The sequence below is a fragment of the Ursus maritimus genome, unplaced genomic scaffold (genome assembly GCF_017311325.1).
Source record: "Ursus maritimus isolate PB19 unplaced genomic scaffold, ASM1731132v1 scaffold_7, whole genome shotgun sequence".
Taxonomy (NCBI): Eukaryota; Metazoa; Chordata; class Mammalia; order Carnivora; family Ursidae; genus Ursus; species Ursus maritimus.
The window spans coordinates 32126965-32152876 of NW_024426885.1; the positions used below are offsets into that span (position 1 = coordinate 32126965).

A 25912-nucleotide genomic window follows, 5' to 3' on the forward strand; every position below is an offset into this window, starting at 1 on the left:
TTGAGGGGGTCTTTGCCTGGTTTGGGGATCAAGGTAATATTGGCCTCATAGAATGAGTTTGGTAGCTTTCCTTCTGTTTCTATTTTTTGAAATAGCTTTAGGAGAATAGGTATTATTTCTTCTTTGAATGTTTGGTAGAATTCCCCAGGAAAACCGTCCGGGCCTGGAGTTTTGTTATTTGGAAGGTTGTTTATCACTGACTCAATTTCTTCATAATTAATTGGCCTGTTTAAGGAATCAATTTCTTCCGGTTTCAATCTTGGTAGTTTATAGGTTTCCAGGAAGGATTCCATCTCTTCCAGATTGCTTAGTTTATTGGCATATAGCTGTTGATAAAAATTTCTAATAATCCTTCCAATTTCAATGGTGTTCGTCGTGACCTCTCCTTTTTCATTCATAATTTTAATAATCTGGGTCCTTTCTCTTTTCTTTTGGATAAGTCTTGCCAGTGGTCTGTCAATTTTATTGATTCTCTCAAAGAACCAGCTTCTAGTCCTGTTGATCTGCTCTACTGTACTTCTGGTTTCTGCTTGATTGATTTCAGCTCTAATTTTGGTCAACTGCTTCCTCGTGCGTGGATTAGGCCTGTCCCTCTGTTGCTGTTCCAGCTTCTTGAGGTGAGAATATAAAAACTGCATTTTAGATTTTTCTATTCTTTTGAGTGAGGCTTGGATGGCTATGTATTTCCCCCTTAGGACTGCCTTTGCAGTATCCCATAGGTTTTGGACTGTTGTATTTTCATTCTCATTGGTCTCCATAAATTGTTTAATTTGATTTTTGATTTCCTGGTTTATCGAGTCATTCCTGAGCAGGATGGTTCTTAGTCTCCAAGTGTTTGAGTTTCTTCCAAATTTTTCCTTGTGGTTGAGTTCCAATTTCAGAGCGTTGTGGTCTGAGAATATGCAGGGGATAATTTCAATCTTTTGGTATCGGTTGAGACCTGTTTTGTGTCCCAGAACATGGTCTATTCTTGAGAATGTTCCATGGGCATTAGAATAGAATGAGTATTCTTTGGTTCTGGGGTGTAGTGTTCTATATATATCTATGAGGTCCAACTCGTCGAGTATGGCATTCAAAGCCTTTGATTCTTTGCTTAGTTTTTGCCAGGGTGTTCTGTCTATTTCTGAGAGTGGAGTGTTGAGGTCCCCTACTATTAATGTATTTTTATTTATATGTCTCTTTATTCTGGTTAAGAGTTGGCTTGTGTATCTTGCTGCTCCCCTGTTGGGGGCATATATATTTATAATTGTCATATCCACTTGTTGAATACTTCCCTTAAGAATAATATAGTGCCCTTCTGCATCTCTAACTATAGTCTGTAGTTTAAAATCCAATTTATCTGATATGAGAATTGCTACCCCAGCTTTCTTTTGAGGTCCATTTGCGTGAAAGATGGTACTCCATCCCCTTACTCTCAGTCTGAATGCATCTTTGGGTTCGAAATGAGTCTCTTGTAGACAGCAAATGGATGGGTCATTTCTTTTTATCCAATCTGCAACCCTGTGGCGTTTTATGGGATGGTTCAAACCATTTACATTAAGACTGATTACTGAGAGATATGATTTTAATGTTGCCATGTTGCCAGTAAAGTCTTTGTTTGTATTGGCTGTGACTTTCTGTTCTGTATCACTCTTGGGGCCTTTTTACTTTTATAGAACCCCCCGTAATATCTCCTGTAGGGCTGGTTTCGTGGTTACAAAATTGGTTAGTGACTGGCGATTCTGAAATGTCTTTATTTCTCCATCAATTCTGAATGACAGCCTTGCTGGATAAAGGATCCTTGGCTGCATGTTTTTCTCTGAAAGAGCTTTAAATATGCTCCCCCAACCCTTTCTCTCATTCCAGGTCTGTGTAGACAGGTCTGACGTAATTCTGATGCTTTTGCCTTGGTACGTGAGAAATTTCTTTGCCCTGGCCGCTTTCAATACTGTATCCTTGCATCTAATATTTGCGAATTGCACTATGACGTGACGTGGCGTAGGTTTGTCGTGGTTGAGCTTGGGAGGGGTCCTCTCTGCCTCTTGGACACGAATGTTTGTTTCCCTTGCTAGATTAGGGAAGTTTTCAGCTACAATTTGTTCAAATATCTCTTCTAGACCTCTGTTTTTCTCCACCCCCTCGGGGATGCCGATGATTCTAACATTGGATCGTTTCATTGAGTCAGTAATCTCCCGTAACCTACATTCGTGGGCGTGGATTTTTTTAAGACCATCTTCTATTTTCATTTTTTCCTCTATTAACCCATCCTCCAATTCACTAACCCGTTCCTCTGCTTCTGCGACCCTGGCCGTCAGAGCCTCTAGTTTTGCCTGCATTTGGCTCATAGAATTTTTAATTTCTGTCAGATTCGCTCTCATTTCTGTCCTTAGGGATTCTATATTCTCAGTAACCTTTTCGTTAATAGTTTTTTCAATTCTACTCATCATTTTGACCATCGTTACTCTGAATTCCATTTCTGATAATTTGGTTACATCCATATCCATTATTTCTGTGGCAGAGGCCACAGACTCACTGTCTTTTCTTTGCTGGGGGGGGCTTCTCCTTCTTGTCATTCTGATGAAGAGAGGTTGCGGGGTTTCCAGAGCCCAAATTATTGACTGGGTCCCAGGCCGTGCCCCTTGTTTTATAGGGATCTTAGGGATGTGGGCTTCTTCTTTAAAGATTTTATTTATTTATTTATGTGGCAGCCAACCAGCGAGAGAGGGAACAGAAGCAGGGGAGTGGGAGAGGAAGAAGCAGGCTCCCAGCGGAGGAGCCCGATGAGGGACTCCTTTCCGGAACGCCGGGATCACGCCCTAAAGCCGAAGGCAGGCGCTCAATGACTGCGCCACCCAGGCGCCCGGGTTGTGGGCTTCTTGATTTTTCAGCCTGCCTTCTGTGTTCTGGGGGAGGGGCCTGCCGCGCCAATACTCAGGCAACCCTGTTTGGGTAGAGTCTCCGTGTCCCCTGCGAGGGAGGATGGGGATGGGCACTCTCTGAGCCGGTATTTCCAGGCTTTTGTTCTCTGGCGGCTTTCCCTGGCGGTTTGCTGTGCCTCTTCTGAGAGTCAGAGCAGCAGCGGCCAAATTTCAGCCTCTCTCACAGAACAGAGGGATTGCGGCCCGTTCTCTCCTAATGTTCTGGCCACTTTAACTCTGCTTCTGTTGGTGCTGCTCAACCCTGCAGCGTCCCGGGTGTGCGCCCCACACCCGGCGTCCCAGCCCTCACTTCCAGGGCCGGCGCGTCTCTGTCCTTTGAGTTTCTATGCCGCCAGCCGCCAGCCGCCTCCGCGCTCCCGGATCTCCCGGCTCAGTCTGGATCCAGTGAGCGCACGATTCCGGTGTTCGCGCGAGATGCCTGGTGGCGCGCACCGGGCTCACGGTCTCAGTCTGTTGTTCTGCGGGTGCCGTCCGAGCCCGCCGCCTCCTGCAAGTGGCTACCGCTTCCCGGCGCCCCGCCGCGGCTCCCTCCCCTTCCGTTTATCTTCCGATATCTGTGCACAGTTTCATGGCTCCCCGCTCGTACCTCAATACTCAGCGCTGGAGATGTTCATTTGTAGAGATCCAGATGCGTCTTCCTGCGTCTCAGGCTGGTTCCGTGGTTGTTTAGGCTGGTCTGGTACCTATCCAGCTCGACTTGGGGGATCGGCTGAAAACGGTGTCTCCTACTCCTCCGCCAGCTTAACTCCTCCCCCCTGTATATTCATTTTTATCCTGAATTTATTTATCCTAACAGTTTGGGTGGAGTCTTTAGGGATTATTTAAATCTGCAATATCATGTCATCTTGAAATAGTGACAGTTCTCCTTCCTTTCCTATTTGGATGTCTTTTATTTCATTTTCTTGCCAAATGCTCGGAATAGGACTTCTCGTACTGTGTTGGAAAAAGTGGTGAGAGTGGGCATCTTTCTTTTGTTCCTGATCCTAGAGGAAAAGCTGAAGCTCTTCCCCATTGAGGATGATGTTAGCTGTGGTCTTATCATATATGGCCTTTATTATGTCAAGGTACATTCCCTCTATATCTACTTTGTTGAGTATTTTTGTCATAAATGAATGTTGAATTTTGTCAAATGCTTTTTTCTACAGCTACTGAGATGATCGTATGATTTTTAGCCTTCATTTTTTAGTGTCTATCACAATGATTTGTGGATGCGAACCCTCTTGCATCCCTGGAATAAATCCCACTTCGTTATGGTATATGATCCTTTTATCGTAGTTCAATTCAGTATGTGAAGATTTTTTTGAGAATTTTGTACATCTTTCTCCATTAGAGATATTGGCCTTTAATTTTTTCTTATGGTGTCCTTGTATGGTTTTGGTATGAGGATTATGTTGCCCTCACAAAATGAATTTGGAGTGTCCTTCTCATTCTATTTTTACAAAGAGTTGAGAAGGAATGTTTGGTAGAATTCACCAGTGAATCCATTTGGTCCAGGAATGTTGTCTATTGAGAGAATATTAATTACTGATTCAATCTTAGTAATTGGTCTGTTCAGATTTTCTATTTCTTATGATTCAGTCTTGGTTTGTTGTATGTTTTTATGAATTTAGCCATATCTTCTGGGTTGTCCAATTTTTTGGTGTCTAATTGTCCATCGTGGTCTCTGATGATCTCTTGTATTTCTGTGATATCAGCTATAATGTCTACTTCATTTCTGATTTTGAGTCCCCTTTTTTCTTGGTGAGCTTAGCTAAAGGTTTGGCAATTTTGCTTATCTTTCTTTTCAACAAACAAGTTTCATTGACCTTTTCTATTTTCTTTTTAGTTTCTGTTTCATTTATTTTGACCTTAATATGTGTTATTTCCTTACCTGTCCTAAATTTGGGCTTCATTTGTTGTTCTTCTAGTTCCTTGAGGCATAAAGTTAGCTTGTTTGAGATTTTTATTTCTGATCTAGGCATTTATTGCTATGACCTTTCCTCTTTGAACTGCTTTTCCTGTATCCCGTAAGTGTTGGTATGTTGTGTTTCCATTTTCATTTCTCTCGAGGAATTTTTTTTTTAAATGTCTTCTTTGACTCATTGGTTGTTCAGTAGCACATTTTTCAAGTTCCACATATCTATGAATTTTTCAGTTCTTCTAGATTTATACCACTGTGGTCAGGAAATATGGTGATACAATTTAAGATTTTGTTTTTAAGTAATCTTGACACCCAGCATGGGGCTTGAACTCACAACCCTGAGATCAAAAGTCACATGCTCTACCAACTGATCTAGCAAGGTGCACCAGGTTCATATGATTTTACTCTTCTGCAATTTTTAATGCTTATTTTGTGCCCTAACATATTATCTGTCCTGAGGAATATTCCATGTATGGTTGAGAAGAATGTGTACTCTGTTGCTGTTGGATGGACTCTTCTGTATCTCCTAAATACACAGATTCATACACTCATATGCTTTGAAGTTCTTATGTGATAATTCTAACGTCTAGGATACTATGGGATCTTCTGTTGATTACTGTTTTTTAACTTTGGGTCACATTTCCTTCTTTTTCACATGCTTAATAATTATCACATGCTTGGGTGCCTAGCTGGCTCAGTCAGTTGGAGCGTGCGACTCTTGATTTTAGGTTTGTGAGTCAAGCCTAGGTTGCGTGTGGAGCCCACTTAAAAAAGTAATTTATTATATGCTGAACATTTTGAATGATGACTTGCGGGGAGTCTGATGCTGCTGTTTATTTTGGCAGGCAGGTAAATTCCTGACGGATGTTTTTTAGCCACTGAGGCTTACTATAATTCTTTCATTGTGAGTTAGTTTCACTTTTGAATTTAGTCTTTGTGCATGGCCCTCAGTCCAGTGTCGGTTCCTTAATCCAACAGTTTGCAAGTTTGAGGGTGACCAAAAAATTTTGAGGTACCGAGAAAGTCCTCTCCACTCTAGATGGGTTAGAACCTCAGCTCCCCTATCACTGCACAACATCTGATATCCACCTTCAGTTCTCAAGCGGTCATACTCTGATAGGCTCCATTGAGTTTCCTACTGTATATGTGTCACCCAGCCTATAACCATGGACTTCTACAGAATAGTTTTGTATACTTTTGAGATCTTATTTATAGATGTACTGTATCCTTCCTCATGAATTCAAGAAGCCAATTTTTTTTTCTCTGTCTCCTTAGCTCAGAAAGAGTAGCACTTTGCTTGGCCTTCACCTCTCTGAACTGTAGGAGGGTAGTGACCATTCTGCAATGAGAACTACATCATGTATTTGGAAAGGCCAGAGGGTACACTAGAAGGCATCCAGACAGATTTAGATTTGAATTTTGTCTCTGCTATGTAATAAATATATGACCTTCATTAAGATCTCAAGATTGTGAATGAAGTCATTATCATAACAGTATCAAATTTCGCTTTAAGTACTTAGCATGATAATCGTTTCTGGTTTTGTTTTCTTTTTTATTTATTTATTTTTTATTTATTTATTTTTTTAAAGATTTTATTTATTTATGTGACAGAGAGACAGCCAGCGAGAGAGGGAACACAGCAGGGGGAGTGGGAGAGGAAGAAGCAGGCTCATAGCGGAGGAGCCCAATGTGGGACTTGATCCCGGAACGCCGGGATCACGCCCTGAGCCGAAGGCAGACGCTTTAACGACTGCGCTACCCAGGCGCCCCTGTTTTCTTTTTTAGAGAGAAAGAGCATGCGACCAGGGGAGAAGGGGCACAATGGGAGAGAGAATTTTTTTAAGGGACTAATTGATTATTTAGAGACAGCATGCAAGCAGAGGGAGAGAGAGAGAATCTCAAGCAGACTCCATGCTCAGCGCTGAGCATAGAGCCCGATGCAGGGCTTGATCTCACAACCTGGAGATCATGACCTGAGCCAAACTCCAGAGTCAGATGACCAACTGAGCCACCCAGGTGTCCCTAGCATGTGGTAATTTTCATGCAAAAGTAAAAGTATTTCATGTATTATCTCGTTTTACATTTGCAATGAACTAGTACAGATGTATCCTTTACATTTTGCTACTAATGAACATGAGTCATGGAAATGTTAAACAACTAGCCTCTGATAACCGAGCTTAATTCAATAGAAAGATTCCACTGCTTTTGAAAACTAAACTCCAAATCATTGTTACACTGCATCTGTGAGTTTAAGAAAATTGTACTAGAAACCGGAAATGTTCTCTCATTTCCACAAGAAATTGCAACAATTCAATTGAAAGAGCACAACAGCAAGAGGGATACTTATCCTGTTCCCATCTTTTAAAAAAAATTTTCAGTAAACTCTACACTCAGTGGGGGGCTTGAGGCCACGACCCCGGGACCAAGAGTCACGTGCTCTTTGAGCCAGCCAGCCACTCTTCAGTTTCTCATCTTGATGTGAAGGTGAAGGGTCTTCAAGAATATGGCCACTCAGGTAGAGCTCTGAAGACCTCATACTCGGCTCCAAAGAAAATGACCTGGATTTTCAGTGGCATCAGCTCTTTTAAACAATACTGCAATTTCTTTGTCAAGAACAATGCACTCCAGGGAGTTCCCTTAATTTTCTGAAAAGCAAGTGCTAGTGTCGGAGTACGAACTGAAGAGAATGACATGGAGTCTCTTAACAGTGCCTTGGACTGCCATTATAGGATTTAAAAGCTGTTAGTGTTGCTCACTCGTTTGTTCTGTGGTATGGAGTAGATAAGATTTTTTTTGTGCCTGTCTCCTCATCTAGACAACAAAAGGATTTCAAGCTCCATGACTTTCATTATTGTCCAGTTTACCCGTTTTCCTTCATTTCAGGGCACAAACATATTAGTATCTCTGACTTCGGTCCTGCATGATGACAAAGAGTTTCCCAACCCAGATCGCTTTGATCCCGGCCACTTCCTGGATGAAAGCGGCAACTTTAAGAAGAGTGACTACTTCATGCCCTTCTCAGCAGGCAAGCAAGCTTCATTCTTATCTCTACATCAGGGGTCAGTGAGAGGAGGAAGGGCTTTGTATGGAGGCTACTCAGGGCGGAACAGATTGTCATTTGTATGAGGCCAGAGGCATCACTCCCAAAGTCCAGGTTATTTCTCGTTTGATTGAACGCTTCCCTTGCCGAGATTGGCCCCGGAACCCACAACTGAGATTCCGAAGAAGGGGCAGAGGGTAGATTAGATAGATAGAGGGTAAGGGAAATTTGAGTTATCTCCCTTCAATTTGTCAGGGTCCTGGGAAGAAACACGTGGCATACTCAACAAGTCATTCCAGGATGACTGGAATCTAGATAACATTTGAATTTTCCAGTTTGTCTGGGTCTAGTGATTAGTTAGTAAGATTGTGGCAAATTTTTGAGTATTTGATGATGAGACTATTTTCAGAGGTGTGGGCAGGATTCAGGAGTGATAAAGCACTCAGGGACTAGCATCAGCAGGAAGATGTTCCCATTGTAGGTCTGAAGGGATGAGTGAGGGAGGGCGTTACTGGAACCCAAATAGAACTTTAGGAAAGAAAGAGTGGCTGCCTCAACAGGAGATGTGTCTGTAGCAGAGGCATACAGCCACTGTCTAAACTATAGCCTGGCAGGGTGGGATGGAGGGAATAAACACTCTGACCTTGTCAATAGCTAATGCTCTGAATTTATTCAGAACCCAGAGGGGAACAAACTTATTGGTTTATGCAGTCCATAGAAGTCAGCTTCCTGAACACAGAGTAGGCATAGAAGACAAACAAAAAATGGAGCTGGAAGGAGAGAGAAATGGAGAGTATTCAGTACATTCCAAAGGAGAAACAGGGGAGAAGAAAGGAGGGCAAAGGGCCTTTCCCGTAGAAGTAATTGAAACAGAGACAAAAATAGGAGATTTGCTTCCAGTTGAATATATAAGAAACCTAAGTATCAAGCAGCCCTTGCTATTGTGGTCTCAAGATTATGTGCCATGCCCAGAAATGATCTCAAAGCAAGATACTATTCTACTGCTCCTTATCTTTCTTCCGATATGTCGGGGCATTTCTGCATAATGAGACTCCTTGAGATTTCTATTCAAGTCACAGGGCTTATGGACCTGCTCTGCCCTGACACTGGTATCATTACAAGATCAGAGGCCTTACGTTCAGAGCTTAGGTTCCAGGATGTGAGACAGATGAATAAGTATAATTTCATCTGAAATGTGCTGTCTTAGAAGCATTAACAAGCGTTATAGAAAACAGATAAAGAAGTGAGTGATATACTCTGAGCACATCAAAGAAGTTTGCATAGAAGAAATGACATCTGAGCTGGATCTAGAAGGGTGTGGAAAATATCAACAGGCAGAGCAGAGAGGAAGGCTATTTCAGTTGGAGGAATGACTGGAATCCAGACAACATTTGAAATTGCCAGTCTGTTTGGGGATCAGTGGTTAGTTAGTAGGCTTGTGGCAAATTTGTAATATTTCTTTTTTTCCTACCCACTTAGTTCAGGATGACAGATATATCTCATTTTGTCTGACTCTTTGGAATTTCTAGGTCTGTGTGGATTGTCTGTACATAGGAAATTATATTTGATTTCCTTCTGTTAATTTGTCTCATGTCAATGTGATTCTTAGTCCAGCTACAAGGACCTTGAAGGGGACAGGAAATTCTTGCTCCCTGACAAGGTGTGTCAGGTGGACACCTTAACTCGCTGGACACTGCTCGCCCCACACAGTGCCGTAGCTGAGAGATCCTTAGGACATCTGACAGTGGGCACACGGTAAGATTTCCTACCATGTCAGTCTCTCAGAATCTCTGTCTGCAGAGTCCATTGGAGCGGGAATGGGGAGAATCCTTTTTCTCTCTTTCTGAATTTAGATTAGCAGGAGAAAATACTTGTGGAACTGCTTCCTTGGGCTTGGTGACTCTTGGTATATTTGGTAGGGTCCTCTTTGCTAACATTTCTGTTTCCTCCCAGAGAGGGTCTTTCTTTTCCTTTGTGTCCTCTATGTCATTTGTCATACACACTTTGCTGTAGGTTAATGGGCACATGAGGGAAGGCTGTTGCTTAAGGACATCTTGGAAGCTAAAGCTGCAAAAGTGGCAGACACCGATAGGACACTGAAAAGTGTTAGAGCGCGGCACCTGGCTGGCTTGCTCAGTGGAGCATGCGACTCCCGATCTGGGGTTGGGGGTTTGAGCCCCATGTTGGTTGTGCGGACTGCTTAAAAAATAAAAACTAAAAAAACCAAAAACTGTTAGAGCACTCACCACCTGAAGAAGGCTCCTAGGAAAGGATAAGTTGGTCACAGAACAGGTTGGATTGACAGGTCACCTGCCAACCTCAAGAAAACTGTGCAGTGAGGTACACCCAACACATTAACCCCAAGCCTGTGGCACAGCCCTCTGGTGTTAGTGTGGCTCCAAGCGAACCAAGGCTGAACTAAAGCTCTTAATGTGCATGTACAAGATAAGATTTTTCCTTCTGTCTTGTTCTATGTCCTAGAAGTTTGGCTCTGTGACCAGTGAGAATATTCTCCCTGGTCTCCACCATCTGGAGGATGCACTTACCAAGGTGCACCTTGGTGGCCAAATAGAATGGGGTTCCAAGTCTATCTGTCTGGCCATGCCAGCGATCAAGCATATTTGTCGGGAGAGGTCCAGCCCATAGGAACCTTTGTTTTTTGGTGGTGGCAGGAAGTGCCTGCCCAGTGTCACAGATCAGCAGGTCTGTGACCAAAGGCATCTCACTTTCTGCAGTGAACTATTACACCAGTGTTCTTTTGATTGGCAAATTTACGAATACATTTTACAACTTAGATTCTTCACAGCATGGTCTTTCAGTAAGGTACAAACCAGGTTTACTAAGAGACCCAAAATTATCTTTAGTTTCTCTGTAATTAGACAAAAGGTGAGAAACCTATATTCGGTACTTAATGTTTCATTATTTTATGATATTTGGAAATGATCTACTCAATGAATTTAGCTTAACAGTTAACTTAGCAAAAATTGAAAAATTCAGGTTACCAAAGATTTTGGTAGCTCTTTAAAAGTTTACCTATGCATGACCTCAAAGAAGTGGGATAGAGCCCCTCATAGGGCTCTGACGTCAGTGTGGGGTCTCCTTCAGATTCTTTCTCCCTCTCCCTTCCCACTTACTTTCTTTCAGGTAAAATAATTTTTAAAAATCTTTTATTTGTTTATTTATTTAAGATTTTATTTATTTGACACAGAGAGAGAGAGAGAGAGAGAACAGCAGGGGGGGTAGACCCCAGGACCCAGATGATGTAGTTTTGAAATATAGGTGAGGTTTCATGGGGTGAGGTCCAGAGCTGATAAAGAAGGAAAGAATTCTTGAGACGTCTTTGTTGTTTCTCTTAAGCATGGGGACAAGACCCGTGGGTAGAAAGTGCTGCTCTACCTGGGTTGTGAGGGTAGACTGATTATATACATGGGAGTTGGGGATAGGGAAAAAGGGTAGCTTTCTTTCTTTCTTTTCTTTTTTTTTTCTTAAGATTTTATGTATTTATTTGAGAGAGACATAGAGCATAAGCACGTAGAGAGTCAGGCAGAGGGAAAAGCAGACTTCCGGCTGAGCAGGGAGCCTGATGCCAGACTCAACCCAGGACCCTGGGATCATGACCTGAGCTGAGGCAGATACCTAACCAATTGAGCCACCCAGATACCCCAAATGGGTAGTTTTCAAAAGAATTTTCATATGCTATCCTACAATACACTGGAGGCTTTTGCCATTGTTAAGGTTAAGGTTGTTTTTCCCGCTAGTAAGGCATTAACTTTAAGACAGTTGGCAGTTTCCTGGAGCAATGTCAGGCATACCCCAGCCAGGAGTGTGTGCTTAGTGGGGGAGGTTGCAGGGAGTCAGCTTGTGCTTTGCCCTCAGCAAGCCTTCTGCTCCCTTTCACCAGGATTATGGCCTGAGCCAAAGGCAGATGCTTAACCGACTGAGCCACCCAGATGCCCCTATCTGGTATTCTCTTGTCTAAACCTTGGGTCTCCTTGAACCACACGAACACCTGAGAGGGATGTGCCCCAAGCAGTTTTTGGCGATTGTGCATTTTTCACAGTGTAGCTCATTGCACAGAAGTTTTCTTGAGCTTGGTAGGTGACCAAATGTCAGTCTATCCTGTTCTGTGACCACCTCCTCACAGGAGCCTTCTTTTTTTTTTTTTTTTTTTTTTTTAAGATTTTATTTATTTATTTGACAGAGATAGAGACAGCCAGCGAGAGAGGGAACACAGCAGGGGGAGTAGGAGAGGAAGAAGCAGGCTCCCAGCGGAGGAGCCTGATGTGGGGCTCGATCCCATAACACCAGGATCACGCCCTGAGCCGAAGGCAGACGCTTAACCGCTGTGCCACCCAGGCGCCCCTCACAGGAGCCTTCTTGAGGTGGTGAATGCTCTCATAGCTTTTCAGTGTTCCACCTGTGCCCACCAATTTTGGAGTTTTGGTTTCCAAGATATCCCTTAGCAACAGCCTTTAACCTACAGCAAAGTTTATCTCAACAGGTGCCAGTCTGATGAGAACCATGAACTCACCAGTCTGTGGGACTGGCTCAAACAGCAGGCCTATAGGGCCTATGCCTGCTTTCTGCACGATGGTACCTGCTTTTTATGGCAAATGATATAAAAAATACAAAGGAAAACAAAGACCATCTCTGGTTTGTTCTATTTCCCCTGAAGAAGTACGCTACCAAATTTATCAAGAGTTATTAAACACAAGGAACTAGTTCCACAAGTATTTCTCCTGCTACTCTAAATTTAGAAAGAGAGAAAAAGGACTCTCACCATTCTTGCTCCATCAGACTCCTCAGATCCAGGAGACTGACATGGTAGGAAATCTTACCTTCTGCCAGCTGTCTGTCCCATGTCCCACAGATCTCCAGCCGCAATCCTGTCTGTAGTAAGCAGTATCCAGTGAGTTAAAGCATACTGCCACCTTGGCCAGCTTCCAGGAAGAGGAATTTTCCTCTGCCTTTCAAGGTCCTTCCCAGCTGGACTAAAAATCCAATGAACAGTAGACAGATTAAGGGAGAAGATCAAATTTAGTTTCACAGGTATGGGGAACCCACAAACATGAAATCCTAAAGACAGGCAACACAGGCTTCTACCACATCCATAGTTAAGAAGAGGGGTGGGGGTTTGGGGATTCAACAGGGAGGAAGACCATTAGCAGGAAAGTGAGAATAGACGTTTCAAAAACACAGGTTCCGAACCTCTTACGGTGAGAATTTTCATAGAAAAAGAAGAATCTTTGCTAAATGCTGTCTTCCTGGTACAGGCAGGCACTTGAAGGAGAGGTAGGGAGAGTTTCTTGAATCTGCTGGGTTTTGATTGCTTTTCATTCAAAATAATCTTTATGCCAAAGTGGCCCATTTGGGGCAAGCTGCCCTTGCCTCTTTGCATGCACACAAAAATATGTACTGAGAAGTGTGAAGGAAACCACGTTTCAGTGTAGATAAAAGAAGCCATGGGTTACTCTATTAATATATTTATTTTCTCAATCCATATTTATTTAAGCCTCCCTGTGTGCTAACTCAGAAACAGAATTAAATGAATATTGAATTTATGTGTTGGTTTTAGGAAAGAGAGTTTGTGTTGGAGAAGGCCTAGCCCGCATGGAGCTGTTTTTACTACTGACCAACATTTTACAGCATTTCACCTTGAAACCTCTGGTTGATCCAAAGGACATTGACACCACCCCTATTGTGAATGGGCTGGGCACTGCACCGCCCTTCTTTAAGCTCTGTTTTGTTCCAGTCTGAAGAAAGGCCAGGCTGCCAGATTGCAGAGCCACACTCTGGCCTCACCTGAATGAGCCAGATGCTTTCTGTGCTTTGTGTGAGCCACTGTCCACCTCTCCTTTCACATCAGGAAGGACATTCCTGAACCTGTCTCTTCTCATTGTCCTCATCCTTTAAGATTCTGTTCAATTTTACCCACATGAAACAAATCACTGTTAGTTTCCAATTAAATTCTTTCTGTAGTCCGGTCCTGAGATCTTATGCTGTATCTCATCTGCAGTGTATACCAATGTAAAGCTCCTTATTAATATATTTTGTTCTATTAAAAATTATCCCATGAGTTAAAAAATTTTTTAAATATATGATATTCACTCATTTCTTACTGTTATCTCTTGATAGTTGGCATGTGTAATTTTTTTTGTCCCAGTGGTTATTAAAAAATAAATGTGTTGGGTGCATATTTGTGTATGTATGTATGTATAAGTATGTACATGCAGGGAGAAAACGGGATGGTCATTCTAGTCAGAGGCAATAATATGAGAGAAAGTATGAATCTGTTGGTGTGTCCAAGGATGCCTTTCCTGTTTTCACCTACTGGTTAAACACACAATTGGAAACACACACATATACATACACACACAGACAAAGAAGGCAATGAAGAGGGAAAGATAATATGTAAATATAGTTATATTCAAATACACATATAGAAATATGTTTTATGTATGTATACATATATATTTCTGTAGAACATACCTATGATTTGGTGATAACACTTATATAATAACTATAGATATTATTACAAGTAGTATATATATATACTACCCTGTTGCATGGCTTTAGTAATTTAAAAAACTGTCTCATTCAAGAGTAGATTATTTTTAAACCTTTGTTAATAAAAATCCTACAATATGCACACATCTTCATTATTCTTCAGGAATAGATGGGAAGGGGCTGCACATATATGTGCACTTTTATATTTCATAGATACTGAAGCATAACACAAAAAAATATGTATCTGTTTACTTTTCTATCATGAGTGTAATAAAAAGACTATTTGACCAATCCCTTCTATATGCTGAGGGTTGAATTCCTTTGCAGATTTAGTAATTTTTAACTAAAAATTCTTAGATTTTAAAGTAGGAAATCATGTCATGTGTAAACATTTCGTTGCAATGACCAGAACTTTCCAGAAATAACACCTATACCTATGTCTGCCTCTCTTTCTGGTTTATCTGTCTCTCTCTCTCTCACACACACACACATACACACACACACACACACGTATATATTTGTCAGCATGGGAAGGAGAGGAAGGCTGTGAGGATTTCTTGGGACAAAATAACAGAGGGCTTGGGAAATGCATATTGGGAAGCCTGATATTTGTGTGATTTTACCCTAGAGGTGATTGCTGATTTGAAATCAGGTGCTGAGAGGATGAAAGGATAACTATAAAATAACATTTAGGAATCTTAGAATATGAAAAGAATTTTTGTAAATTCTCTCAGCTAGAAGAAAATAAATGAGGAGTTCAGAGCTGGCCAAGTAGGAAGGACCAAGGAAACACCTCCACTTGACTTAAAACCTAAAGGTCTTTATGAAGATCACCCAAGGATCAAGAATAAGCCTAACACTGAACAGACTGAAAACTAGGAAATTGAATCAGTAATCAAAAGACTCCCAGTAAACACAAGTGCTGGACCAGATGGCTTCACTGGTGAATTCTATCAAACATTTTAAAAAGAGATAATACCTAGTCTCAAACTATTACAAAAAATATGGGTGCCTGTGTGGTTCAGTTAATAAAACATGCAACTGTTGATCTTGGGGTTGTAAGTTGAAGCCCCACATTGGGAGTAAAGTTTACTTAAAACACACACACACACACACAATCTTTAAAAAAAGACAAAAACAAAAACTTTTCCAACAAATAGAAGGAAAACTGTCAAATTCAGTCTATGAAGCCAACATTACCCTGTTTCCAAACCCAAAGACACTACAAAAAGCCCCCAAAACTACAGGCCAATAACCCTGATGAACATAGATGTAAGAATCCTCAATGACTACATTCAGCAATACCTTACAAAGATCATTCACCAGAATCAAGTGGGATTTATTCTGGGGAGGCAAGGAGAGTTCAATATCCAGAAATCAATCAATGTGACATACCACATGAACAAAAGGAAGGATAAAAGAAATTACATGATCATCTCACTAAATTCAGAAAAAGCTTTTGACAAAATTCAACATCCATTCATGATAAAAGCTCTCAACAAAGTGGGCTTAGAGGAAACATACGTCAACATACCAAAGACTATATGTGACAAACCCACAGCCTACATCACCCTCAATGGTGAAAAATTTACAGCTTTACTTCTAAGATCAGGAAAGAGAGAAGCATCCCCACTCTCACCACTTTTATTCAACATAATAGTAGAAGTTTTAGCCACAGCAATCAGATTAAAAAAACAAAAAGGGAAAAAAAGGTACCCATATTAGAAAGGAAGAAGTAAAACTGCTACTATTTGCAGACGACGTGATACTATACATAGAAAACATTAAATCCTCCTCTGTGCATAAATTCAACTCCCCCCAAAACTTAACTATTCAAGCCTACTGTTCATGAGAAGCCTTCCTGATAAAGAGTTTATTAACACATATTTTGTATGTTACATGTATTAAGTACTATAATCTTACAATAATGTAGAGAAAACAAAATATTAAGAAAATCATAAGAGAAAATATGTTTACACTACTGTCTTTCTCAAAAAAATCTGCACAAAAGTGGACCTGCACATTTCAAACCTATCTTGGTCAAGGGTCAACTGCATATAGAATGGAGCATTATTCACCAAAAAAAAAGAGAAAATACTGCCATTTGCAACAACATGGTTGAATCTTCAACACACTATGCTAAATAAAGTAAGTCAGAGAAAGACAAATACTGTATGATCTCATTTATACAAGGATTCTAAAAAACCCAACCTGACAGATACAGAGAACAGACTGTTGTTTGTCAGGGATGGGTGGTGGGGTGAATGAGTTAATATGGTCAGAGGATACAAACTTCTGGTTAGATAATGAGTAAGTTCTGAGGATATAATGTACAGCATGGTGACTAACAAAACCACCCTATATTTGAAAGTAGCTAAGAAAATAGATTTTTTAAAAATTCTTTTCAATTAGCCAATGTATAGTACATCATTAGTTTTTGATGTAGTGTTCAACGATTCATTAGTTGCACATAACACCCAGTGCTCATCACAATACCTGCCCTCCTTAATACCCATCACCTGGCTACCCCATCCCCCCAGAGAATAGATTTTAAAAGTTCTCACCATACAGAAAAAATTGCAACTATGGAGGTGATAATCATGTGAAATAACCTTATTGTGACGATCTATTTGTGATATATACATATATCAAATCATTATGTCATATACCTTATATTTATACAGTGTTATATGTCAGTCACATCTCAATAAAGCTAGAAAAAATCCCTTATAATGTTTCTTAAAAATTAGGGCGCCCGGGTAGCTCAGATGGCTGAGCATCCAACTCTTGGTTTCGGCTCAGGTCATGATCTCGGTGTTGTGAGATTGAGGCCCACCCTGGGCTCCCTACTCAGTGTGGAGTCCACTTGGGATTCTTTCACCCCCCCCACTTCCTCCCCATCTACTCCTCCCCCTTTCGACTCTCTCTCACTCTCTCTCTAAAAATAAATAAAGAAAATCTTAAAATTTGTAAAAAATTTAACAAAAGAAACCTATACTGATTTTATATGGTGTTAGAACAAAGATAAAGGACTTCTCAGAAGGTTTTTCTTGGTTTATACAGTAACTGTATAAATTATCTAAATGCATGTTGTACTGGGAATTTATGCTTCTAGCTTGTCAGGAGCTACATGCCCTCGTGTGAGTAAATACATGAGAAATCTGAAGTGTTCTGAATATGTAATTTTTTCTCTTTCTTCTCAAAAGAAATAAAATAGCCACATAGGAATATACCAATGAGCTAGGTCAAAACTGAAAGGAGAGTGCTCTGTCCAGCAAGGACTTTAAAGTTAAACCTTTAGCTCAAGCCATGGTCTGACCCACACAATTACTGCAGAAAACAAAGGGCAAATAAAGAAATAGAAATCTGGCTATGAACTCCCAATGAATTCCCTAGCTTGTTCAAGAGTTTCATAAAAATTTTCCATGTTCTGAGTGTGAAATATTTTCTCAACAAATTAGTTTACTTATACTTCTCTCCAAATTAGACAACTAATGAATTAGATTATAAACTCTCCTAAATTCAACAGAACTCTTTTTTAATTTGACCATAAGGATTAATAAACATTTGTATAAATTTTAATATACATTTTAATATAAATTTTAAAAAAAGAAAATGTCTAGAAAAGAAAAACTGAACTTCAAACACTTTAAATGGCAGCTCCTTTTACTCTCTAACTCAGAGAGAGAAAAAAATTAACTGTGCTTTAAAGGAAATGGCCTAAAATTACTAGTTTAAAAGATAAGCCAATGAATGCAAGCTGAAAGAAACCATACTAAGTAAACTTCAGTGATTTTTAAGATATAACGAGAAAACCTGAAATACATGAAACCTAAACCACACATCTAAGTCATCATAGGGTAAAAGAATAAATCACGAGAAAAATATTTTTAATTGAATAATGATGAAAATACAACTTACCAGAATTTGTGGCAAAGCAGCTAACACAGGACACTTAGAGGAAAACTTAAAGTCTTAGAATACCTAAAACAGAAAAAGAAGGAAAGTCTCTAATCAATGATATCATCTTCCACCTTCGTATAAAAGGGAACCTTAAGTTCAAAGCCATCAGCAGGTGGAATTAAAATATAAAAGCAGAAATGAACGACAAAAAAAAGAGAAACTCAAAAGATAAAAAGTAATGAAAGCAGAATCTGATTCTTTTTTTGAAAGATCAAGTCTGTCTCACTCTCACCAATAAATAAATAAAATTTAATGAAGGCGGGGGGCACCTGGGTGGCTTGGTCGGTTAGGCACCTGCCTTCCGCTCAGGTCAGGGTCTCTGGATTCTAGGATAGGGTGTGCTTGGGATTCTTAAATGTTGGGCTCCCTGCTCAGTGGGGGAAGTCTGCTTCTCTCTCTCTCCCTGCCCCTCCACCTCACTCGTGCTCTGTCTCTGTCTCTCTCTCAAATAAATAAATAAAATCTTTAAAAAATAAAGATAAATAAAATTTATAAACCTCTAGCTAGAGAAAAAGGAAAACCTACCCATATGAGGAATAAAAGAAGGGACATCACTATAGTGCCTTCAGGACATTAAAGAATAAGAGTATTATGAACAATAATTTTGCCAACCCAGGTGAGATGGGCAAATTCCTTAAAAGACACAAAATCCCGTATCTGACCCAACAAGAAACAGCAAGCTTAAAAAGCCCTTATAAAATTTAAAAGTTCTGGGTGCCTGGGTGGCACAGCGGTTAGGTGTCTGCCTTCGGCTCAGGGCGTGATCCCGGCGTTCTGGGATCGAGCCCCACATCAGGCTCCTCCGCTATGAGCCTGCTTCTTCCTCTCCCACTCCCCCTGCTTGTGTTCCCTCTCTCGCTGCCTCTCTGTCAAATAAATAAATAAAATCTTTAAAACAAATCCCAGCTTGAGAGAGCAGGGAAAGGGTACTGGCTTGATGTTTTTATGGTGGTTAAGGGATGGGGTAGAGAATGAGTTCCTGTGTGCAGGTCAGTGCTTGTATACTTTCAGTGTCCTGCTTCCAAAGGAAGGAGACTTTTAGCTTTCTTATCAGCTTGTCCAAATGTGAAGAGAAGAAGAAAAGGTGAGGTTCAAAAGTTGTCAGCAACCAAACATCAAAACATGGAGTCATGTTTTATATTATATACAGGAAGCCTGGTTCCAATACTATAATGTATTTTTTCAAATATCCAAATGGCACTCCAATTTCTCTCATCATTATTCTCTTCTACAAGAAAAGCACACCCAGCTTTTCAACTATGTTTTATAAAATAAGGGTTTCAAGTCTCTCCAGTCTCCTGAACTTATTAGGTTGCTGAGCTTCCTGTGGGCATCATGAAGAAATATTCACACTGAGAACTAAACTTCACACCTTTCAAGATATTTTTAAGTGACCTCCTTCTGTGAATTATCTTGTGGCTCTTATTTGGAGAATAATGTAAATAGAATACTTGGGGAAAATTAATAAATGGACTGGATTTGACAGCTTTGTTTGGAAAACAATAAATTTTAGGCAGGTTGAATTTACAGTGATGATGACATGTGCAAGTAATTCCTATACTTAACAGAATCCCAGAAGTCAACCCTTCTCAATCATTTTAAACAGTCAACTTAAGATTCATATGGTGCACTGTGTGTTATACGCACCTAATGAATCATCGAACTTTACATAAAAAACCAGGGATGTACTGCATGGTGACTAACATAATATTATAAAAAAAAATTATTATAAAAAAAAGATTAGTATGAAAAAAGTGCTCTAACTTTTTTTTTTTAAAGATTTTTATTTATTTATTCGACAGAGATAGAGACAGCCAGCGAGAGAGGGAACACAAGCAGGGGAGTGGGAGAGGAAGAAGCAGGCTCATAGCGGAGGAGCCTGATGTGGGGCTCGATCCCGTAACACCGGGATCACGCCCTGAGCCGAAGGCAGACGCTTTAACCGCTGTGCCACCCAGGCGCCCCAGAAGTGCTCTAACTTTTAACTTCTGTTCTTTTAGCATCTCCCTGTGATCCTACTTTCCTTCTGGGCTGTGCTCCCTGCAATGTGATCTGCTCCATTATTTTCCAGAATCGTTTTGAGTATGATGATAAAACATTCTTAAGTTTGTTAGAGCATACTCATGAAGACCTCCTAATTTCAAGCACTTCCTGGATGCAGGTAAGGTCAAGGTTCTCTGAAATGGGAAATAATTTTCTAGCTAATTTATGCTCATGCCTACCTCATCCCTTTGTCCTGTTTACAAATGGCTAAAGTAATTTTTATCAAAATAGCATTTGTAACCAATTAGTGAGTTATCAACTTAATTTTAAGTATTGAAATGAAATTTAAAACAAAAAATATGGTGGGCACCTGGGTGGCTCATACTCACAACATCCTACTGGTGATTTCGGTTCAGGTCATGATCCCAGGGTCATTCTATCAAGCCTCTCCTCAGGGTCGGTGCTCAGCAGGGAGTCTGCTTGAGATTCTCTCTCTCCCTCTTCCCCTCCACACCGTGCTTACTTGCTCTCTTTTCTGCTCTCTCTAAAATAAATAAATAAATATTTAAAAATTATTGTAAAAACCATGAAATATAGTAGTAGAGAAATGTAGTATAGGCATCAATTATAACAAGGTAATTTTCTGAGAAACCATTTTCTAGCCATAGATAAGACGGTGATGATATAAAATATATTTCTTACTATGGTGCTATGTCAGAAAACGGTAGTGACCTGTGTTGTATGATCATTAAGAACTAAAATTATGTGTCGACCATAAGGTCATGTGTTCCACCTGGAAGGACTCTAGAGAACAAGGAGTCTACTCATTTCTTGGAACAGAAAAGTGTCACCCAGAGATATTAAGCATATTTTCCAAAGACAAGGAATTCCTAGCCAAGGCAAGAAATGAGCTTGACCTAGAAGCTAGATTTCTCCATTCTCTCTGTAGTTTGATACAAGCTACTGGCCTGAATAAAAGGCTTCAGTGACTACCAAGGGGATTCAGTCACGAGGTACTGTCAAACGTAGAGTCAATAAACTCTAGGACTGGCTTTGGGCAGATGAAGAAGGGCAATGTGCATATTCCGAGGGTATAAAATCCCTAAAATGCTAAGTAATATGGGCATTTCTTTAATCTTTCTGATGCAGTTTCTTCATTACAAAAAAAGGGGGTGAGCCCTGCAAACTTTTTAGGTGACTCTGTAGAAAAACGTTTAGTCAAACTGGGATGAACACTGTGTTCTAGCTCTTACTACACTGATGTCTTAGAATGGTTGACTGACTTTTCTGAACGACAATACTCTCCTTTGGGAACAAAGATGGTAAGCTCCTGGATTCCTTCACAGAGGTATGTCTAGGAAATAAATTTAAATGGTTTTGGAATTCCTTTGAGACTTGTGCATACTGTAACTCCAGACATCTTGTCAGTTCCCTCTCCTTCAAATTCCAAGTGTGTTCTGGAGCAGGAAGCATGCCTTACTCACCTTATCCACTCAGCGTATAACTAGGAGTCTGATACATAACATGGGCCCTTAAACTTTGCTGAGTGAATTAATGAATGATTCTTTCCTCTTTCAGCTCTACAATGCTTTCCCTCTTTTAATACATTACCTTCCAGGAAGTCATCATGTGTTATTTAAAAATATTGCTAACCAATTTAAGTTTATTATGGAAAAAATAAAAGAACACCAAGAATCCCTGGACTTCAATAACCCTCGGGACTTTATTGACTACTTCCTGATCAAAATAGAAAAGGTATAATGTGACACTTTAGCTTGTGGGTGGTGTGATTCACAGATTAGCTTTCTCTTCCCAGTGACACTGGGTATTTAAAACAAATGGTCCTTCCTAAAGATGTATTAATTGCTTGTCTAACCTCTTGTTTGTGCAAACCACATTGGGTATCTTGAGATATTTCTAAATTCTCACTGAAAATGACTTTACAGGTTTTACATTTATTGTGTTAAAGCTGGTTCTTTATTTGGGGGCAGATTGAAATATACACTCACACATATTCAAGATTAATGATACACAACATATCATCCTTCATGAAATAAGATCAGAAATGGGATGATGTAACAAATGAGGTAACACAGGAATGGACAGGAGTCTACAAAGGCCTACTTTTGGAAAGGCACTAGGAAATCTTCACAGATGAGGTAGGTTTCAAAGAAACCGTAGCTTTGACCAACAGAGACAACAAAGTAGGCTTAGGGAATGAGAAGTGCAGTGATCAAGTGGGTGGAATTTTCAGACAGGTGATCTTGATTGTAATTGAGGAACTGTCATAGGTGTAATGACTGATCAGTTGGGGAAAGTGATGCATTTTGGGGGGTGGGTGGTTCTGGAAGTTTGAATGAGAAAGTTAGACATTATAAAATAGGTAATAGATGCTAGAATTGATAGTAGCAGTGAGGACAATAAAAATTATGTTTCAAAGAAATATTAGAGCAACTGATTGACTCTAAGGGACAAGAAAGTGAAGAATCAGAAAGGACTTGTTGCAAGTTTATAACTCTGATTATATTTTAACTGTTGGACAGAACCCTAGCAGCTATCTAACTTGACCTTCAGCTGTAGCGCTCACACCAAATAACAGTGTCATATTGAGTTAATTACTTCTGAGACTCTCTTATTTATCAAGTAATTGTAACACATCATTTCTAGGAAAAACACAATAAACAGTCTGAATTTACCATGGACAACTTGGTCGTTACCATATGGGACGTGTTTAGCGCAGGAACAGAGACAACGAGCACCACCCTGAGATATGGACTCCTGTTGTTGCTGAAGTACCCAGAGGTCACAGGTATGGTCGCAGGTGTTGGGCAGGGTGCAATTCCAGGTAGAAATGGATGGGTGACACTGACAGCTATCCCACTCTTCACCTGCCCAGACAGTGCACAGAAAAAATTTCCATCATTCGTACATCTCCCCGTCATTGGATAAGTTAAATTCAAATTATAGTACAAAAAGATAATGAAATATTTAAACAGCAGCAGAGATTTGAAGGGCAGAGCTCACTGTTTCCCCTGCTGTGGTGGAATGTTCCTGATCTGCGTTGGGACAGATGCAATAAGCAGAACTGTCTTAGGATCTAGAAGAATCAGCCTTCTGCTTCTCTAAATGGGTATCACTTGATATGCCTTCAATGTCCAGATAAATATATTTATGTCAGAATATATTTCTACTCAAATGTATTTGCAGTGTGAGGATTGGCTCAACAGAAATGACAGTCTTTCTTTATCAAAAAGACTCAGTCCCTAAGGAAAAAAGTTATATACAAATAACATTCTTTTCAAATATACTCATCTGGGCAAAGAAACTCCTCTTCACAAATATAATTTCTCTTGCAAATGCAACCTTTCCACTTTTCTCCTCTTTTTTTCTTGCATGCTCACCGAAGAGGGTATTTCCCTCACTACTGTATCATGTTCTGTGCTTTGGCACATTGAGACACTTTTTTTTTTTTAATATGACAGTTCTTATTTATTTATTTATTTATTTGACAGAGATAGAACCAGATTATTCTCCTTTGTTTAAGGTCCTCCTGTCCTCCCAGTCTAAGTAACAAGTGCTTTCCCAGTGGTGAGATCTAGAAGAACAGCTTCGAAATTCCTCTGCTATCACACATTGTGGGATCTAATGGCACTGTGTTTCCTTCACGTGACACATTCTTTCAGCCAAATAACTTCCCTCTGGTTAGACCTATGTTGATTACGACTACGAATACTGTAGGACATTTTTCTCCAGACCAGTAAATCTGTGTACATGGCAAAAGTCTTTTTTGTGTCCTCGTTTCCCCATTGCTTCCATGTTCATTTTTTCTTGCATCATATCCATTTATATTTTCCTTTTCTTTCTTCCCATTTTCATTCCTTACTGCGCCATTCTCTAAGCATTCTGATTTTATAAGTCAGTTCCTAACCACTTTACATAATCCCTCTCTTCTAGATAAAAATCCAGCTTCTCAACCTGAGAAGGTGAAGTTTAAAACTTCTCTAAAATTCTTAAGTCTTCCTGATAGCCATCAAACCACAGAGTTATCACATGCTCCACTAACAAAGACATATTCTTCAGGTAGTGGATCCACACCATTTGACTAGCAACATGGTACTAGAGAAAATGGGTTATAGACTAACTACAGTGGCTTCAGATTCTGACTTTACTAGTAAGTAGCTTTGTGACCTCAAACTCATGACTACCTCTGCATATCTTTCTTGGTCCCTCATCTGTTTAGGAGAGATGCCACTTCTTAACATTCACAGAATCTTTCCCTCATAGGAGTAAGTTAATAAATGTTTGTTTTGGGGTGCCTGGTGGCTCAGTCATTAAGCATCTTGCTTCGGCTCAGGGTGTGATCCCAGGGTCCTGGGATCGAGCCCCGCATCGGGCTCCCTGCTCTGCTGGGAGCCTGCTTCTTCCTCTCCCACTCCCCCTGCTTGTGTTCCCTCTCTTCCTGGCTGTCACTCTCTATCAAATAAATAAATAAATAAAATCTTTTTAAAATAAATAAATAAATAAATAAATAATAAATGAATGTTTGTTTTAACTAATGAATAGTCCTACCAAAACTGGACATTATTAACATGATACATTTTGCAAATAAAGGAAAAATATAATTCACTAACACAAATTACTCTCAGTGATCTTATTCGGTTGCTAAGATTGTGGATTTGGGAATAAGAAAAACCACTTAACACCTGGGCGTCCTTAAGAAGCATGAGAGACTATGGGCTCTGAGAAACAAACTGAGGGCTTCAGAGGGGAGGGAGGTGGGGGAATGGGATAGGCTGGTGATGGGTATTAAGGAGGGCACGTATTGCATGGTGCACTGGGTGTTATACGCAACTAATGAATCATGGAAATTTACATCAAAAAATAAAAAAAATACATAAAAGAAAAAGCAAAATTTTAAAAAAAGAAAAAAAAGGAAATATATTTGCTTTTATGGACCTGTTTCCTCATTTTTAAGGCACATAAAATAAGACCCAAGACATACAACTTTTTGAGGAATTATAAAGTAGTGTAATACATTGTACAGCATGCCTGTCATGTTTTGCATTCTAAATAAATGTTAACTTCTAGATCCTATGTGCCAGTCAAACATCTTATTCAGTTCTATTTATTAAGTATTTTTTGCACTGGGTGGTTCTTACCCTCTTGGAACGTATTTTTGTTTAAAAGATTGTATTTTTTTGAGAGAGAGAGCAACACACAGAGAGGGCATAAGGGGGGGGTGACGGGCAGAGGGAGAAGCAGGCTCTCCGCTGAGAAGTGAGTCACATGTGGGGTTCAATCCCCAAACTCCGGGAACATCACCTGAGCCCAAAGCAGACACTTAACAGACTGAGCCACACAGGCACCCGGAACTTACATATTTAAAACAAAAACTGGAATACCCAAAGTGGTCAAACAGCATGGTCTGTAGTGAGCTTTAAAGACCCCAGATCCCTGAATTTATCAAACAGAGTACACAAAAGAGAGAATCAGAGTTGAATTTCATGGTACAATTATGCATTATATGTACAAATATTTAAGTCTCTAATGAGATTCCAATTTGATTAAGAAACAAATTTCTATTTTTTTCTCTCTTTCCCT

General features: G+C 40.1%; 2 protein-coding genes across 2 annotated transcripts in view; both read left to right on the forward strand.

The window, feature by feature from the left end:
* Window positions 1–14337, forward strand: part of LOC103670756 (cytochrome P450 2C21) — a 32265-nt gene extending 17928 nt beyond the window's left edge. Inside the window, exons 8-9 of the mRNA XM_008699299.2 lie at window positions 7702–7843; window positions 13434–14337. Of these exons, the coding sequence (XP_008697521.1) occupies window positions 7702–7843; window positions 13434–13615 (324 nt within the window). The 3' untranslated portion in view covers window positions 13616–14337. The remainder of the gene's footprint in view (window positions 1–7701; window positions 7844–13433) is intronic.
* A 4582-nt stretch (window positions 14338–18919) lies between these two features.
* The window catches only part of LOC103658749 (cytochrome P450 2C21-like), a 15765-nt gene continuing 8772 nt past the window's right edge, over window positions 18920–25912 (forward strand). Inside the window, exons 1-4 of the mRNA XM_040623769.1 lie at window positions 18920–18944; window positions 20329–20489; window positions 21890–22066; window positions 22979–23120. Coding sequence (XP_040479703.1) covers window positions 18920–18944; window positions 20329–20489; window positions 21890–22066; window positions 22979–23120 — 505 coding nt within the window. The remainder of the gene's footprint in view (window positions 18945–20328; window positions 20490–21889; window positions 22067–22978; window positions 23121–25912) is intronic.